The sequence below is a fragment of the Acartia tonsa genome, chromosome 9 (assembly GCF_053477335.1).
Source record: "Acartia tonsa isolate MP-2025a chromosome 9, ASM5347733v1, whole genome shotgun sequence".
Classification (NCBI taxonomy): Eukaryota; Metazoa; Arthropoda; class Copepoda; order Calanoida; family Acartiidae; genus Acartia; species Acartia tonsa.
Window position 1 is genome coordinate 18,966,563 of NC_137268.1, and position 18,559 is coordinate 18,985,121.

At 33.9% G+C, this 18,559-nt stretch overlaps 2 protein-coding genes across 6 annotated transcripts in view; one reads left to right on the plus strand and one right to left on the minus strand.

Moving 5' to 3' along the window:
• LOC145328398 (uncharacterized) overlaps nt 1-6,990 on the plus strand; it is a 58,172-nt gene extending 51,182 nt beyond the window's left edge. For 2 of the 5 annotated variants that reach the window (XR_013882436.1, XR_013882435.1), the window contains exons 16-20: nt 271-473; nt 1,195-1,365; nt 2,690-2,776; nt 5,245-5,536; nt 6,656-6,990. Coding sequence is in view for 1 of the 5 variants with exons in the window: in XM_080172036.1 (XP_080028162.1) it covers nt 271-473; nt 1,195-1,365; nt 2,690-2,776; nt 5,245-5,311 (528 nt within the window). In the remaining 4 variants the exon portion in view is untranslated. Of the gene's footprint in view, nt 1-270; nt 474-1,194; nt 1,366-2,689; nt 2,777-5,244 lie in introns of all 5 variants that reach the window. The other 3 variants (XR_013882437.1, XR_013882438.1, XM_080172036.1) reach the window with 3 other exon arrangements.
• Nucleotides 1-18,559, minus strand: part of LOC145328400 (uncharacterized) — a 195,123-nt gene that overhangs the window by 67,464 nt on the left and 109,100 nt on the right. The window lies entirely within an intron of this gene.

Consider the following 18,559-nt stretch of genomic DNA (forward strand, 5'->3'; position numbering starts at 1 on the left):
GTTAGGTTAGGTTATATTGGGTACTTGGTATACCCGCAGAGATTAGGCATAAAAAAAAAACTTTTACCTCCCCCCCCCCCCCCCCCTCTTATTCTTGAAAATTTCAAAAATATGAGTTGGGCGGTAGTATGTGGAAAGCACTGTGATAATACTCAAACTGCTATGTAATAAAGACTTATTGTGCTTTAGGTCATTTACCAATCAAGTATCATCTACCGTATTCTAATCTTTTATGTTTTGCCTCCTTTAATCTTGATTTATTTGATTTAGAAAGCTGAAAACGGCAACAAAAATGGCGAAGCTACCCTAGAAGTTAAAAAGGAGAAGAACGGTCAACCCGAGGTGGAGCCAGAGAAAGAGAAGGGAACAGCAGAGAAAGAGAAGGAAAAGGAGAAAGGAGGGGAGGAAAGGAAGAGTAAGAAGGGAGAGGAGAAAAAGAGACGGGACAGAAGCAATGAGGACGATGAAAAGAGGTAAAGATCAGATTATACCAACGATGAAATTAATTCGGGGGAAAATCACGAAACCTATACATCATTTTCAGCTGGGGGCAACACTTGACTAGAATTGACAACCTTTTTATCTGCCCCCCAATTATTGTTTTATATTTATTTCGCTTGTTGACTATATATTATTTCTGGGTAAAAATAAAATTTTTGGTATGGCTTAACAGTTAAGCTGTCATAGTTGGTTTATTTAAATTTTCCGCGGATACGAAATCAAATTCAACTGTTAAATTAAAATCATTTTTGTCGGCCCCCAAGGGTTCTAAGTACCTGTTCATTCTGTTACACCTTTTAAAACAAACACAAGAAATATACTTAAGGAAAACAATTAAAAAAGAGTTAAAAAACTTAAATTTTGCATGGCAGTTGTTTTAAAGAGGCACAATGTAGTACTGTGATAAAATAACGCCGTTTCCCGCTGAAATTTCATTGGCCCTTTAAAGCCAAATTAGACAAACTTTTTCACAAAATTTCATTTTTCCGCCGTCGTTTTACAGTTACACATTATACCTCTTTAAAGCAACTGCCAAGCAAAATTCCGTGCTGTAGTAACTCTTTTTTGGTTCTTTTTCTTAGACTTTAAATTTTGGTTTCGAAGTGTCACTTCCGCCCTCCCATTGTCAGTTTTATTTATTACCAAATCTAACTCTGCATTAGATTTTGTACTAACTATAATTCTTTTACTTAGTGATAAAAAGAAGCGTCGCAGTGGAGGCGAGGTTCAGATCAAGAAAGAGAAAACAGATTCCAAGGACAAGAAAGAGAAAGAAAACAAGGATGATAAGGATAAGAAGGAGAAAGATAGGGGATCCAAGAAGAAATCAAAGAAGGATGAGTCCTCCTCCTCAAGCAGTGAAATGTAAGTGATATTTTATATATAATTAGCGGCTATGCCACTAGAGGCCTCTGGGCAACTTTTAAGAGGTTGAAATGGGTAAGTCGAACCTTCACTATATATTTTAGTAGAAACCTTCCTTGTAGCTATAAGAAGCTTAGCGAGATAAGATCCTAAGCTACAGATAAACATCTTGTTACTTGAATTAGGAATTAAAATTAAACAGAATGTTCATATAATAAACCTACCTTTTTGCTCATTTGAGCAAAGAATTCAGGGTTGTCATATTGGGCGGGCGCTTTTGGGCGGGCAGTTTTGGGCGGGCGGTTTTGGGCCGCCCAATATAAGGTCCTTTTGGGCTCCCCCCTTTTAGGGGGAGAGAAAAAGGGGAGGGGGTTAAAAAAAGAGGGGGGCGGGCCTATTTTTTGGGTGATATCCTTATACTAAAGTAACAGGATGTGTATCTGTTTGTTTGTGTGTCTGTGTGTTTGTACCGAAGGATCTCGCTAACCGCTGAACCGATCGGGTTAACAGGGTAGCTTCTCTTAGGTTCTGGGAAGGTTTATAACTATTTGATGGAGGGTACCACCACCTTAAGAGAAATCGCCCCTGGAAAAAAATTACACTCCCCCAAAAAATTTTTTTAAAATTTTTTAAACTAAAATAAAAATGGGGGGGGGGGGAAACCACCCCCCTCAAAAAAAAATTATTCCCCCCCCTCCCCCAATCTTTTTTTACTTTTTCTTTTTAAATCTAATATAATAATTGGATTATCAAATTTGACTCTCCCCTCCTCAAGTGCCCCTAGAGGCCTCTAGGGCCGTAGCCGCTAGTTAACTATATAAATTAGTAAGCTTTTTTGTATCTAGAGAAGGATTTCGCTAACTGCTGAACCGATATGGTTCTCCTTTCCAGTGTAGCCTTTATAGGTCCTAAGGTGGTTTTAGGCTATTTTATTTCTAATAATAAGTCTAGGTATGGTTTTAGGCTATTTTATATCCTTTTTATATGCTTTTTACGACATTTGCCCAAAAAGGGTGCCCAAAACCACTTTTAGGCGCCCAAAACCCGCCTAAAACCCTTTTGGGCAATTAGGCCGCCCAATAACAAAAAAAGTAGAATACGTAGATATATCCTATTATATAATGAAGTAAGGCTTTTTTATCTAAAGCTAAAGATCTCAGAAAACGCTGGTCTGAATTGGTTTATACTTTTAAGGGAAGCTTAATAATATCTTGGGGTGGTTTAAGGCTATTTACCAGATCTCTAACGTCTGCTCTGAAGGCTAGGGTCGGAGCAACTAGTTATTTTTTAAAAATGAAGAAAGATAAAAATTTGAATTATTCAGGGATGAATCCGACACATCATCCAGTTCTGATGAGGAGGATAAGAAGAAGTCCAGGAAGAGGTCTTCTAAGCCTTCCGGGGACTCCAGGTTCCTACAATTTTTCTTTTTAATTAAAATTTTAAGATTGACTTTTAGCATTCTTTGCAAGTTAGAGGAAAAAGAGAATTTTCAAGAAGCACATGTTTCTTTAGCATAATTGGTTTGTCGGTCATGCTAAAAACATATTTATTGATTTTTTGAACGACTTTTATTGATTTTTAATTGTTTGATTGGTTGGTTGGTTAGCCACTGCGGGATGGAGCCGTTCCATTATTAGTAGTTTTAAAATCAGTTAGGAATTCAGGTAATTCCGTCGTCAGGTAAATTTAAAAATTCTGAGGCCAGAATAGGCTGCGTCCATAAATCCAGGGGTGTAAGCTCTGTGGGCTTGGCTGTGCAGATAAATAAATGTTGAACATCATGAGGGCTTTCATTACAGTCAGGACATGTGTCGGGAATGTTTTCATCACATCTGTGTTTGAATGAGTTCAGGTGTTTACAGAAACCTGATCTGAGCTGAGCAAGAGTAGATCTTGTTTTTCTGTTCAGTTCGGTTTCTGATTGGTCGATTTCTGGTGGTCTTGTCTGCAGAACTCTGTTCACTTTAAGATTGTTTATACTGTCTCTGACTGACTTGGTGTGAATAGATTTGATCCCTCTCTTAAGCTCCTGTTTAGTGTTGACAGGTAGCAGGTTGATCACTTCTTGGTTGTGTTGATACAGCGTTGGTTTAAGGTTTCTAGGTGGTCTAATAGCATCAATGTGTTTGTTCCCAGGATGGTTAGGGGCGTGGCATCCAAGAAGAAATTGTTTTGTGACCATCTGACAATGGTCTTTAACAGGTAGGACTTTCGTTTCTTGATGTAAATGGTCCATACTTGTGATTCTGTGACAACCTGTGGCGATTTTCAGGGCTTTATTTTGGACTATCTGTAGATTTTTCCAGTGATTATCTGCTAGAATTGGGGACCAGATGGGGTTACCATATTCTAGAACACTGCGACCTATTGATTTGTATGACATGACCAGCGTTTCTTTGTCCGCACCCCAGTCCGTGCCAGCCAAGCAGGATAAGATGTTAACTTTTTTCTTGACTTGTTTGATGGTGTTTTTGGCATGGGCGGCAAAGGTGTACATGGTGTCGAAAATCACCCCAAGAAGCTTGGGCGTCTTTTCAAGTGGTACTTGGCGGCCTTTGATCTTTACTTCAGGGTGGTAGTTAAATTGATGGTTATCAGAGGTAAAGAGGGTCACAGTGGATTTTTCTGGAGAAACAACTAGCTCACGTTCTTCTAAAAATTCTATGACATGGTTTACATAATTATTGATGTTGTCAGTCATACTTTTCAGATCCTTGCCTGTGGTGTAGATGGATATATCATCAGCATATTGTACTAAAAATATACCTTTAGGTGGTCTGGGCAGGTTCGTCAGGTAGAAATTAAACAGGATTGGAGAGGTGACTGCTCCTTGAGGTACTCCTGTGTAGATGTTTTTGGAGTTAGATAGCCTGTCTCTAAAACTTACCCTTGACTGTCTACCTCTTAGATAACAGTTGAACCAGCGTTTAACTGCATCAGGTAGAGTGGTGTTGTTCAGGTCTTTCAAGAGCTTGTTGTGGCTGACCATGTCGAAGGCCTTGGACAGGTCAATCTGTAAAAGAATTGTTCTGTCTGGAGGCCTTTTCTGGTTCATACCATTGCAGACATGTTGGTTAAAGTCATTTAGAGCTGTTATTGTGGAGTGAGATTTTCGGAAGCCATGTTGGAAGTCAGGTATAGGAAGGTGTTCATTTAAAGTTGGAAGGAGTAATCTTTCAAGGATCTTCACTGCTGGACAAAGTAAGGAAACTGGACGATATGACTTGCTGTCTGCTGGATCTTTACCTGGTTTGAGAAGTGGTATTATAGTTGATGATTTCCAGATAGCGGGCATAACACTGTATTTGACTGAGAGATTGAAAATATCAGTCAGAAATTTAATACCATGGGGGCCAAGATGTTTAAGGTGGAGATTTGTGATGTTATCTGGTCCCTTGGCTTTGGAAGACTTGCATTTCTTTATTGCTTCAGCTGTTTCAGCTGGGTTAAACTGCGGGGCGTCATTAAGCTCATTTTTCCTAATATCTTTGGTGATTTTGCGTTTGTCTTTGGTAGATGAATGTCTTATCACAGATGAGTACTGTTTGTTAAAATAGTTAGAAATTTTAGAAGGGTTGGAGATGTATTTTCCCTTAAATTTTATCGATAGATTTGGTTTATCTTTGGTTTTGTTAAGATTTTTGATAAGTTTGAACAGTTTGGTAGAACAGGATTTAGATATATCATTCATTGTGTCACGCCATTTTTTGATGATCACATATTCTCTCTCTTTTTTTTGTGACCATTCAACATCTGCTTTATAACTTGCTTTGTCCTTTTTTCCACCCATGATTTGTTTTGTGCTTCGCTACTTCACATTAATTTAACATATTTTGGAAGTTTTTTTATATCACTAACACCATCTTATTGTTTCAGGAAGCCACGTGACAAGAAACGTCGCAAAGAGTCGAGCAGCGACAGCAGCAGCTCTGACTCGGATTAAACACATTCACATACACACAGAGAGACAGCTAAACCAGCTGCAGGGGCGCCCACCATTTGCCAGCCGCGACGGGCCAACTAGATTTAGCAGACAGCCTCATTGCAACAGCTTGGCCTTATGTTGCGCAATTCTATGAGGCTCTTTGTTGGGTCTATTTTGGCGCGAAAACGGTTTGGAAAATGGCGCGTTCCTACACTGGTCTGTTTTGGGGGGGATTTAGGGCAGGTGAGAAAATATGATAAACGACAGAAAACAAACGGTCCTTCAAAATAGTTCGCTTACTTTTTCTTTCAATGGAAAAAAATCCTAAATAAGAAATTGTTCGTGCGCTAGGCATTTAAGTTTTTTAATGGTGAATAAAAAATATAATTACTGTTTTGTAATTTATTTGCCTTGTTATAAAGCCTACAGTAACATAATACTTTAATAGATGTTAGAAAGATAAGTTTATAATCCCTATTCCCCCTGTTTTTGCTGTACATATGAAACAATGACTTTATAATTATGTCATTTTTATCTTGTACTTAACAACAAAGTACATCACTTTTATTTGTTTAAAAATAAAGCTTACCAATGCTATTTCTAGTTAAGTCGCTAAAAAGAATTTAGATTAACTAGACGTTTGATAGTTGTCATAGTTAAGTTTTTACAGAATAAAATACTATTTTGCCAACAGTTTTAATATTTTCTTTGTTAAAACTAGTACAGCATGATTTTGCTGTCTATGACAGCCGGATAATTTGGAGGCAAAATAGTTTTACTTTGACATTCTAGAGTTTTCATCTCATAAGTTTTATTTTTAAATTATTTTTGTACTTTAATCTGGAAATTTTTAAATCAATATATCAGGGGTGCATATTCTGCACAAGATTCATTTTTTCCCCTGCTACAAAACTATTTCATTTTTCGCCTCCACCCCCCCCCCCCCCCCCCCCCCAACCTCTTGTTAAAATTAAATTATCCATTACTCTCATTATTTTTGTGTCTGTAGAATTAGATGAGAAGACGAGTAGCTTTTTGCTGATTTTTCAAATATTTCCCTATATCTTTTTCTGGATAAATAATAGTATCAGCTGATATTTTCAATACTTTGTTTTTTTTACCCTTCCCTTCCCCTTAGCAGGGGATCCCAAGCAGAATATACAGCCCTGCAATAAATTATCCTGCTATTAAAAAGCAATTTTGGCTAATTCTTAGCAATTAACCTTTTTTTTGGATCGATATGTATTTTTTCCAAGATCCTTTTTGTGTGATGTGTAAAACCATAATTTTGTGTCTTTTTTTCAAAATAATGTGAAGTTTTATGTCTATAATGTTTAACTTGGCTAATTGCGTCCTTTTTAGGCTAAAGCTGAAAATAAAAGCATCCAGAATCCAGGTATAAAAGGTTTTTAAAACAAGCAAAATTTATACAAAAAGTAATACCTTCAGTTAATACAAAAATTTCGATGGAAAAGAGAGATAGATCGGGAGAGTGGGAGCCAAAAAAACTAAGGGGCATTGGATTTTTTGTTGTATTTAATGTTACTAATTTTTAAAAATTATTCCAACTTATCTTATTATCATAATTTAATATACAGTAATTCATTTATAATAAAATATTTTTTTGTGATTTCTTCATTCAACCATTTTTGTTTTCAAGTTTTTTAAAGAATAAATATTGATCATTTGTTTTGTAATTTTTGTGTTTTTATTAATTGCAAAGCTTTTCTATGTTATGTTCGTCTGCCCAAAATAGAAAAATATTTTGCTCATATATCAGGAATGTTGTTACTTTACAATTGTCCATTTTCAATATTGGAGTCATCCTTTTTAAAAGCTAGGCTTATACCTAATATGAGTTCGACCATCCGTCTAATAAGAATTGTCCTATCTATATCAAACTTGGCATGATGATCTCTGTAATAGACAGTTGGTTATAATTTAGAAAGCGTAGCAACTCTATTATCATTAACAGAAAAATTCCATAGGTCCATTTAAAATATGTTTATTTTTAACTAGTTTGAGGAGAAAAATCAAAATGAACCTATTCATTTACTTTTTGAAAAATAATTTCTAGGGCCATGAGACAAACTCTTAAGATATATGTCCTTAATCAATTTTCTGAATAGGCGAAAAAATGTGTGTTTTTTAATCAAGCCATATGTTTAATCAACGGAGTTCTATATTAAGAAGCAGCGTAATTTGGGTCCTGATAAACTGGTTCTAAAACCACTCGACTGAACAAATGACGTTAAAAATGGTTTCTACTTCTGCCATGTCAAGTGCGCGACAGTAATAGATTATGGGGAATGTCTTGACCCAAAACAGGCCCAATTCATTAACATGCATTGCATAGTAAGGACTTCCAGCCAAAGATCGTGCAATAAAAGAGTTTGTTGTCTGATGGTTATCCTGGGTAGTTGGACCTGACGTTAGAGTGTCATGGATGGCCAACTGCCTCGCCTGTAAGAGGAATTGATCTAATTTATGTCATTCTTGATCTATTTTCCCTGAAAGATTATGTTTGTTTTGTCTATTTTGTTGACTCAGACTATATGGGACGCAAATTTGGGGCATGGTAACAACAGCCCTGTTAACATTTAACTATGTTATTATATCAACGGATTACTATTACTGTTTATTCAGATTTTGAATATTTATTTAATGTTTATCATAGAGTCTATATTTCTTATTGTTGGCAGAAAATTTGGCGGTTTCCCTCTAAGTTCAAAGTCACAAAACCTTCCCCAATCTACTTAATTTTGAAACAAATTAAAAATTTGGGTTTGTTTTTAAAGTGTTAGTGCAAGGATTGGTTATATTGGATACAGATTAGTCCCGCAGGGGTGAGTCAAATAGAAACAAATTAACACCTCCTTATTTAAAAAATTTGCTTTACAAAGATATCCCGATAATCTGTAGGAAATTAACGCTAAACTCATTAGATGTCGATCAAAGAAGATCTTTAATCTATGATGTCGATTATGTAAGTCCCGAGGGATTAAAGGCCTGGGCTGACAAAACTGGTATTGATTTTTATTTCAATATTCGTGAAATAATGTCTGTAATAAGATAGTACATGATTTTTCAGTATGGCTGAGAACCGGTTCTAATCCTGCGGAAATTTATCGGTCTTGAAGTCATACTGGAAAAACCATAACAAATCTAGTGTCAATGTTTTACTCTAGGTCTAACAAGGAGTTTTTGTGTACTCATTCAATGAATTATTTTTAGAATATTTTTTTTATTTTTCTTATTTATATCCTGTTTGTATAATATCAAAATATTTACTTTTTAAACAGGGCATTCCAGGCTCATTTTTAAAAAAGCAAAGCTTTTCTGGAGTATAGTCCTTTCCACGACATCCCTCCATAAGGAGCGATTCTTCGTATTTTTAAAATGGCTTTTTATAGGTTATTTTAGGTTAGGTTAGGTTATATTGTGTTAGGTGATTGCCCCACAGGGTTAGGTAATTGGCCCCGCAGGGTTAGAGCCCCCCGCAGGGGCTAGAAATAGGAGAAAAGCTACTGTGAAAAATACGAAGAATCGCTCCTTATGGAGGGATGTCGTGGAAAGGACTATACCCCTTTTCTGTAATTAGGGTCGGTCCGTACGTCCGTAACGGATAGCTTTTTTCGTTAATTTAGGCATTGTATGATGATTCCTGTAGTAGTTAGTTACTATTTAGAAAGCGGATCAACTCTATAATCGTTACCAGAATGTCCGTACATATATATTTTAAACATGTTGATTTTCGGAGTCCTGATTTCTATTACAATAAGGTACAATATCATAAGCAAGGCATCTCTATCACGTCCTTAGTATGTCAGTATGTCTCAAACAGTAGTCTGTATTTAAGAAGATTTGCAAAAAAAATACGTATAATTTTGACACTTTTCAAGAGTTAGGTATTGTAATATTCGTCCGTCATATCGTTTCAGAGCTTCGTCTTTATGGTTGTTGTCATCCTTGTTAAGCTAATATTTTGATGACCCTTGAGGGGCTTGGTGTCGCTTCAGGTTTTAAACCTCTCCACGCACCATGAAACATACCCGCGTTTTATAATTGCGGTTCATAGCGTCCATTTGTCTGATTGACAACCAACCCTTTTAATGCACGACCTTTGTCTAAATGTTCATTGTAATAGATTGTGCTTGTTTCTTGGTCAAGGCATTCTACAAACTTCTCACAGCTTAGCCCTTTTATGATGTTATGAAAATCAAAAAAGAAACTTTGGGTACTTTTTAAAAGCGAAGCTTTTCTATAATTAGGGTCGGTCCGTACGTCCGTCCGTCCGAGATAGATATCTTTTATTCGTTAATTTAGGCATGTTAGAATTGTCCTATCGATTTCAAACTTTGCATGATGATTCCTGTAGTAGTTAGGTACGATTTAGAAAGCGTAGCAACTGTAGCAACTCTATAATCATTACCAGAATATCCGTATGTCCATTTTAAACATGTTGATTTTTCTACTTTTTTAGCAACAAATTTTTATGTGAACTAATCATCTGATTGATCTGATTTTTGGTATATTGATTCCTGGGACAACAAAGTATAATGTAATAAGCGAAGCAACTCTATAAACAAGTCCTAGAAATGTAAGTATGTCCATAAACATTATCCTGAATCAAGCAGTTTTTTTAAACAAATTTACTTACAATTTTGCTTTGACCCTTATACATTTATATTATGATTATTCAGTTCTGACACTATACAAGTGTTAATGTCCGTTTGTCCTACCGTTCCAGTGCTTCGCTTTTATGGATGTTGTCATCCTTGTTTAATCATGATTGTTTATCATTTTTCAATAAAAAACATTATTTACATTAAAATAACTCTTGGTTTCGCCACACAAAACACGCAATTTTTCATACTTAGGGAGGGTTAAAATAAATCTAAAACTCTCACCTCTTAGACACATTCATTAGACACCAAAACCACTAGCAGATCTTTTTTAAATATGTTGATTTTTAACAGCAAATTTTAATATGATAGAATTATTCGATTGGTCTGATTTTGGAATACTGATTCCTAGGACAACAAAGTACAACTATTATAAACGAAGCAACTCTATGATCAAGTTTTAAAAATGTAAGTATGTCCATAAACATTATACTGCAGTTTTTCAACAAATTAACTTAAAATTTTGTTTCTAATTTTATAAATCTATATTCTGATTATTCAGTTATGACACCCTACACGTGTTAATGCGCGTTTGTTTGTTTCAGAGCTAGCTTTTATGGATGTTGTCATCCTTGGTTTTGTACATTTGAATTATTGCAAAAGCTATTAATATGATAGATACAATTCCATAAAAGGAACAAATTTAATTTTCAACGAAAAGAAACACACACACATATCTTCAAATAAATCAAGAAAAAGTGCTTAATTCAAAAAAATTTTATGCATGTTTTAGATTTAGGATGTGATTAAAATAGTTTCTATAGATACAAAAAAAATTTAAGCAGTCTGGCCGCTATTTATGAACTTTATATACTCTATTAAAATGAGAATATTTACAAGAAATTTCAGTCATCTATCATGAACCAGAAACAATAAATTAAGTTTAAAAAAACTACTTATAAAGTAGCTTTGCTACAAAAAAAATACTCTAAAGCATTTTTTTTATTTTTAGATTGATAAATAATTCTATTTTTTTTTGATGTTTTTTCATGTTGAAATATTTTCAAATTAGTTCAACTTTGCTGATATTTTTCAAGATAAGCCTGTTCATCCACGGATGTTGTATGACGTCTTACAATTTTTCGTATTAAATTTTTTTTGCTAGATATTCTTTATTCTTATGTACGTATTATGTATTTTATATTCTAACAATGATTTCATTTTTAAAAGCGAAGCTTTTCTATAATTAGGGTTCGTCGGTAACGGATAGCTTTTTTTCGTTAATTTGGGCATGTTAGAATTGTCCTATTGATTTCAAACTTTGCATGGTGATTCCTGTAGTAGTTAGGTATGATTTAGAAAGCGTAGTAACTCTATAATCATTACCAGAATGTCCGCACGTCCATTTTAAACATGTTGATTTTTTTACTTTTTTAACAACTAATTTTTATGTGATCTAATAATCCGATTGATCTGATTTTTGGTATACTGATTCCTGGGACAACAAAGTACAATTTTATAGGCAAAGCAACTCTATAATCAAATCTTAAAGTTGTAAATATGTCCATAAACATTATTCTAAGGCTGATATTATAGGTGTGTGTGCAGTAGAGGGGTGTCAATACCACCCTATAATTTGATTATTGTTCGGCCTTTCCATTTTTTCTTCCCCACAAACCCCATTTCGAATCAATGTGCACGCCACTAACTGATCATTACGTTAACCAGAGTAAAGCTTTCAGAAAAAATATATACACACCATAAGATTTTTTCAGTAAAAGTAATTTTGATACTGTAATTAATGTTTTTTCCAGTATCGCTTCAAAACCGATTAATATCCGGTGGATACTGCCATACAGATAAATTATGTATGGCAATTGGCATCGTATTATATTCAGTTTTATACGAATATGCAATCTTATGATTAAACATTCTTATATCCGTGGAATGCTGTTTATAATACAATGCGATAAATAACTATTGGTTAAATTCGTTTTCTTTTGATAACAATGTACCACCCAAACCCTCCTTTATTTCTTAAAAGCTTCCAAAAGTAGAATTTAACATAATAAAGGTTAAGTAAGTATTTTATGATAAATCCTATTTTATTAAGTAGTAAAGGTTTTTTTATGAAGCGTAAGATTTCACAAACTATTGAACCCTTGAGCTCTTCAGTTTGGGAAAGTTTCATGTTTTCATTCATACCCCTTCAAGTACAGAGCCTCTAGGGGCGCAGCAACTAGCTTTATATGAAGAAATATAGGTGTTGATATAAGAGAAAATCTGCCTGTACACGTGAAGACGCGCAATGGTGCAAGATTAATTAGATATCTGTTGTCAAACATTTTATATTAGACTTTCTCAAAATATATAAATGATTTCCTTCCACAATTTTTCTGGATAGTTTTGTTTAAATAATTAGAGCGAAAAAGACTACAATGAACACCAAAGTTAAGTATCAAGTGAAAAAAAAATTTTGGCTAAATTATGAAACAAAGTATAAAATATAATAAATCAATATAATAAAATAAATTTTGGACAACTCTAATTTAGTTAGTTGATTCACGGTTCTGGAATTTGTACAATCTTCAAGCAAGTTCTAAAGATGTTTGTCACAATAAAATTTCAGACTTTTTATGGTTGTAAGCTGGGTGTATTTTTATCTTGTTTTAGAACCAGCCGATGTATCAGCCCTGAAGCTGTTTTGGTTGAAATTTTGTGCGTCGCTTTTATAGCTTGGTGTTCATACATTTAAGTAAAATTAATAATTTATATCATTGTATTAGGGTTGGGCCGGATACTTTTTTGGCCGGATACCGGATATCCGGCTGATTTCAAATGCCGGATATCCGGTAACCGGCCGGATATCCGGCCAACGCCGGATATCCGGCAAATATCCGGTTATCCGGCCAAATTACCGGATATCCGGCCGGATAACCGGCCAAATTACCAGATATTTAAGTATTAAAAAAAAAATTCTTCAGAAATCTTATATAAATTTACATAAAGTTAAACTTATTCAGAAAAAGTGTTCTTCTAGCTTCAATAATAAGAAAATTATAGCCATTTAAGATTTTAAAAAGCAGAGATTTTTGGTGTAAAGTATAAAAAATTATAGAGCCGGATATCCGGCCGGATAGTTTCAATATCCGGTATCCGGCCGGATATTGAAAATGACCGGATATCCGGCCGGATATCCGGCAACACCGGATATCCGGCCCAACCCTACATTGTATACGCATCCAACATTTCAGAATTCTGTATATCTACATTTGTACAAACTAGTGGCTTCTCTCGATGTCTTAGTTCTGCTTTTTAGAAATGATTTGTATTAGAATCAGGGTGGTTGTAAGTTATTTTTTATCTCACAATACACGTGACAAGTGCACCACAATTTTTGAATTTAGAACAATCATATTTTATTGTAATGTTTTGTCTGAAGCTCAAAATCCACTGACATGACTAAGTTCTTCTTTTTAGAAAAGCTTTACATTGTTATCGGAATAGTTTTAGGATATTTCATTTTTAGATTTAAGCCTTGTGAAGGTTTTTTATATCTTTTATTTTTTATATCTAGTGAAATTAATTGTATTGTAAAAACACCATCTTTGAGGGAAGGAGAAAATCGCTTCCAAGCAGTTGTTTGGAAAAATAGGGAAGTAAAAATATTTTAAGGTGAACAAACGGAGAAGAAAGAGACAAAGGGAAGGCTTCATATGTGCATTTATTTGTGGGAGGGAAGGGGGAGGGGATAAAGCCGGCTACATTTTGTCAAGGTGGGGGGGGGGGGAATGAGGCTTTTAGGGGCTTTTCATTCATAAAAAGAGAAGCTGTCGTACTTTGCTTTACTACAGTTTTAGAGATACATTTGGGTGTGGACTTAGAACTAGGGGGGGGGGGGGGGGAATGCTTTCACAGCACTTAAATAGAGAAGGCAAAGATACTTCCCCCTTACATAGATTATTATGAACATTTGGAGATTTTTTAGTTAAAAGAAAAAAGAGAAGGAAAATTTTTTTTTTATTTTTACACAAAATAAACATTTAAACCGGTGACTGCCATTTTTATTTTGGCCTTGGTGATGGTGTTGTTTGTTACTGTTAAATAACATTAGCCATTATGTGAATAGCATCCAAGCATTTTTCTCAACTAGATTGTTCATCATTTATTTAATTTATTTCTTGTCGTTCAGTCAGTCCAGTCCAGATTCGTCAGACAGCAGACAGTAACATTTTGAATTCAGTGCTGATAAGACGTTCAATGGCATCTAAGTTTGTAGTAATTTATTCTAGGGGCTTGGCCACAAGCTTGTAATATCGTGACAGGTCCTAAACAGCCGCAGGCAGCTTGCAGACGGCCGACAGGTTATTTTGTGAACAATTTTAGTATTCTTAGATACTTTTATTATGTAAAAATCAGAATAATAGTTTATGATATTTTTATAGTACTAAACGCTTTTTCATGATTATTATTTGATATATGGTCAAGAAAATTAAGTTGCTGTAAACATTTTATTTTTTTCTTCAAAATTGTTATCAAAGCACATGGGGAGAGGACAGTGAAAGATTAACAAATTTAAACATTAAACAATACAAGCTACCAAATACAGAATATTTAACTAAGAATTAACCGGGGGGGAAGCTAAATTTATTGTTTAATGTCTTATCTCCGTCCCATAGAGTGACCCCACCCGTATAAAACTAGATTTCACCGGCAACTTCAACTAACAATGGATATAGCATACGTGGATATATTGTCGGGAAAAAATTTGTCGTCTATTTAGATTGCTCGTATAGACTTCATTTCAACAACTAATTGTTTGATTGACAGATTTATTAGTTTATTTCTGTAGGGAAAAGCTTAATACATAAATCCTTTAAAATGCTTTTACAGCTTTGCTTTTCAGTTTATGTAGACGTTAATCCTATTAGAGCTTTTTTGGAAGATAATTGATGTTGTTATAGACACCTTTCCGCGGATATTAGAATAATAAATTATAAGATTAGAACCATTTTGTTAGCACCGAGGGTCATAAGACCCGGGCTAACAAAACAGGTAATAATTTTATGATTTTTATTTCAATATTCATGGAAAGTTGTCTGTATTACGATGCTATACATGATGTACAGTATGGCTGAGTACAGGTTCTAATCCAGTGGTTATTAATCGGTTCCAAAGCCATAATGAAAAGCACGTTCTTTTTCCTTATAGCTCTAAAACTTGAAGTGATGCCGCTCTTTTATGTCTTTCTTGTTATTCGCATATTTTACTGAAATGATTGTTGTCATCCTTGTTTCTTTAACACATAGCAACAATATCTAGGTGGGGCTTCTATGTACATATATGTATATTTAATAGGGTTGGGCCGGATATCCGGTGTGGCCGGATATCCGGCCATTTTCAATATCCGGCCGGATACCGGATATTGAAACTATCCGGCCGGATATCCGGCTCTAAAATTTTTTATACTTTACACCAAAAATCTCTTCTTTTTAAAATTTTAAATGGCTATAATTTTCTTATTATTGAAGCTAGAAGAACATTTTTTCTGAACAAGTTTAACTTTATGTAAATTTATATAAGATTTCTGAAGAAATTTTTTTTGCTACTTTAGTATCTGGTAATTTGGCCGGTTATCCGGCCGGATAACCGGATATTTGCCGGATATCCGGCGTTTGAAATCAGCCGGATATCCGGTATCCGGCCAAAAAAGTATCCGGCCCAACCCTAATATTTTATATGTATAATTTTTTTTTTCTGCCTCCCATCTATCTTTTTAAACATTCCCACATTGTATTGTAATAGACAAAATAGTTAGACCAATCCAAAGGATCTTTTTACATTAAAGCTTTTTATTCATAAAGATACATAAGTATCTATATATCTAATTAAAATCTTAGAATCTTATTGTACGAATAATTTTTTTTGTCATTAAAGTTATCATTATAAAATTGTGGTCTAAATGGACGCAAAAATTTTAGAAAAATATATTTTTCTCACATGCAATAGGTATCTCTCCAATTTTTATAAACTCTATTACCAGCACTTATGGCGTTTAATTCTAAATGATGCGCCTCGCAGCAGGGTGTCTTATCACTTCCCCATTTTGTCATTCCTGCATTTTTTTATATTTCAAAAAAATACACAACCTTTATACAAAAATAAAAGGATGTATGTCTGTGTGTGTAGAAAAGTATCTCGCTAGCCACTGAACCGATATGATACTTAATAACTTTAAATCGTCTCATATGTCCAGGGAAAGTTTTCAACGATTTTGGGGGAGGTTACCATCACCCTCTCAATAAAAATCTCCCCTAGAAAAAATGTGAGGTCGACTTCCCCCACTTCACTTAAGTGCCTCTATATGCCTCTAGGGGTGTAGCCTAGTTTTTGTTGTTATGTAGTTTTAGTTTGCGATGCTGAAGATTTGATAATGTTGCACAAATGGTGGAAGTGGTTGCACTCCATTGCACACAGTGCCAGTTCAAATTTCTCTTTTGGACTCTTGGATGTACTTTTAAGCATTTTTTGGCAAAGCCGAGTGGATTTTTTGCACATAATAACAGTTATTTCAGTTGATACTTATTTTTTAAAAAAAAGATGAGGTTTATATTAGTTCTTCAAAGATGTAAACTGATTAAGATTTGATTTTCTAATAAACCCAGAACCACTTCATTATGCAATCTACATTTTCCTGGATATTTTGTCTACGGTAGTCCATAAGTGTACAGCTTTACAGTACATTGTTTCTATTTGTCAAAGCAACACGTATGATAAAAGAAAAAGATTCTTTTTAAAGTAAAATGCTTATATTTCAATCAAAATCTATATTTTTTATTTTTTACCGATCCACTTCATTATGCAAATCAAAAAAAAATCAATGGGAAAACGTTTGATTTGCACTTTTCTCCACTTTTAAAAAATGATTCTGATAAAATAACAATTTTTTAAGGGATTTATGCATTAATTATAATGAAAAACAGTTTGAGGTAGATTTTAATGATTTTTCTAAATAAGAAATAATTGAAAAAAGGAAATTCTATCCCTATCACTTTAGAGGACAGCTGCCGACCCTTAGTCTTATGGATAAAGCCAAATACATGTTAAAGATAAAAATTAGCATGAAAAGTATACAAAAATGTTTTTTGATGTGTTAAAAAAATCATTTTTAAAATCTTGATTTTGAGGATGATGGCCTTCAAGATGCTCTTACTGGTGGTGATGGTGAGCTAAATGTTATCTAAGTACATGACCATTACAACAACTTGTCTATTAACCTATGTAACATTTTTTGTAGTCATAGCAGCCTCCAGTGGAGCCTCTCGACATGAAATATAACCATTATCTAAAAACTACATTATTTACTTTATGAATTTTAGTAATTAAAATTGCAATTTTTTTCTTTTTTAATATTGCTTGGCTGGAGGCTGCTATGACTACAAAAATTGAACCATAGTTCAATATATATGTTTTCATCATGGGCATGCACTTTGATAACATTTAGCTCACCATCACCACCAGTAAGACCATCTTAAAGGCCATCATCCTCAAAATCAAGATTTTAAAATGGATTTTTTTAACACATCAAAAAACATTTTTGTATACTTTTCATGCTAATTTTTATTTTTAACATGTATTTAGCTTCATCCATAAGACTGGGGGTCGGCAGCTGTCCTCTAAAGTGATAGGGATAGAATTTCTTTTTTTCAATTTTTTCTTATTTAGAAAAATCATTAAAATCTACCTCAAACTGTTTTTCATTTTAATTAATGCATAAATCCCTTAAAAAATTGTTCTTTTATTAGAATTAATTTTTAAAAGTGGAGAAAAGTGCAAAACAAAGGTTTTCTCATCGATTTTCTTTTGATTTGCATAATGAAGTGGATCGGTAAAAAATACAAAAATTTAGATTTTGATTGAAATATAAGCATTTTACTTTTTAAAAAATCTTTTTCTTTTATCAAACGTGTTGCTTTAACAAATAGAAACAATGTACTGTAAAGCTGTACACTTATGAACTACCGTAGACAAAATATCCAGGAAAATGTAGATTGCATAATGAAGTGGTTCTGGGTTTATTTTGCATTGTATTAGTTATATTCTACTATGGATTATTGGCAGGGATATTAAGGGATAAGACAATGGATGATAAATTAATATACATCCCCAATAGTAATAGAATAGTACTTTAGTAGATTAAACTGTTTTTAAACTATTTTTGAATAGGGGTCAAAAATATACTAGGACACCTATAGAATCAGACTGCAGAGCCCAAATTTGAATTAAGTCCCCAATAAACTTTTTTTGGGAGATTTAAAAATTAATTTTTACTGTTGCTCTGGTCATTTTTACCAGATCAAAAGGTCTTTTTTTACTTCGTGTAATATTGTAACTTAGTGAACAATTTTATATGATTCACTTTATACTGATACAATAAAAAAACATTACTCTGTTCAATGGAAATAATTTTTTTTTCTAAAACAATAAATTTGTTGAGTTCTTCTTCCTTGGGGCTATTCATATTGGAAGGGTGATGGTACCATCCACTAAAATAGTTAAAAACATTCTCGGGATCCCTATGAGAAGCTTAACTTTATTGAAGGAGAACCATATTGGTTCAGCGGTTATTGATATTCTTCGG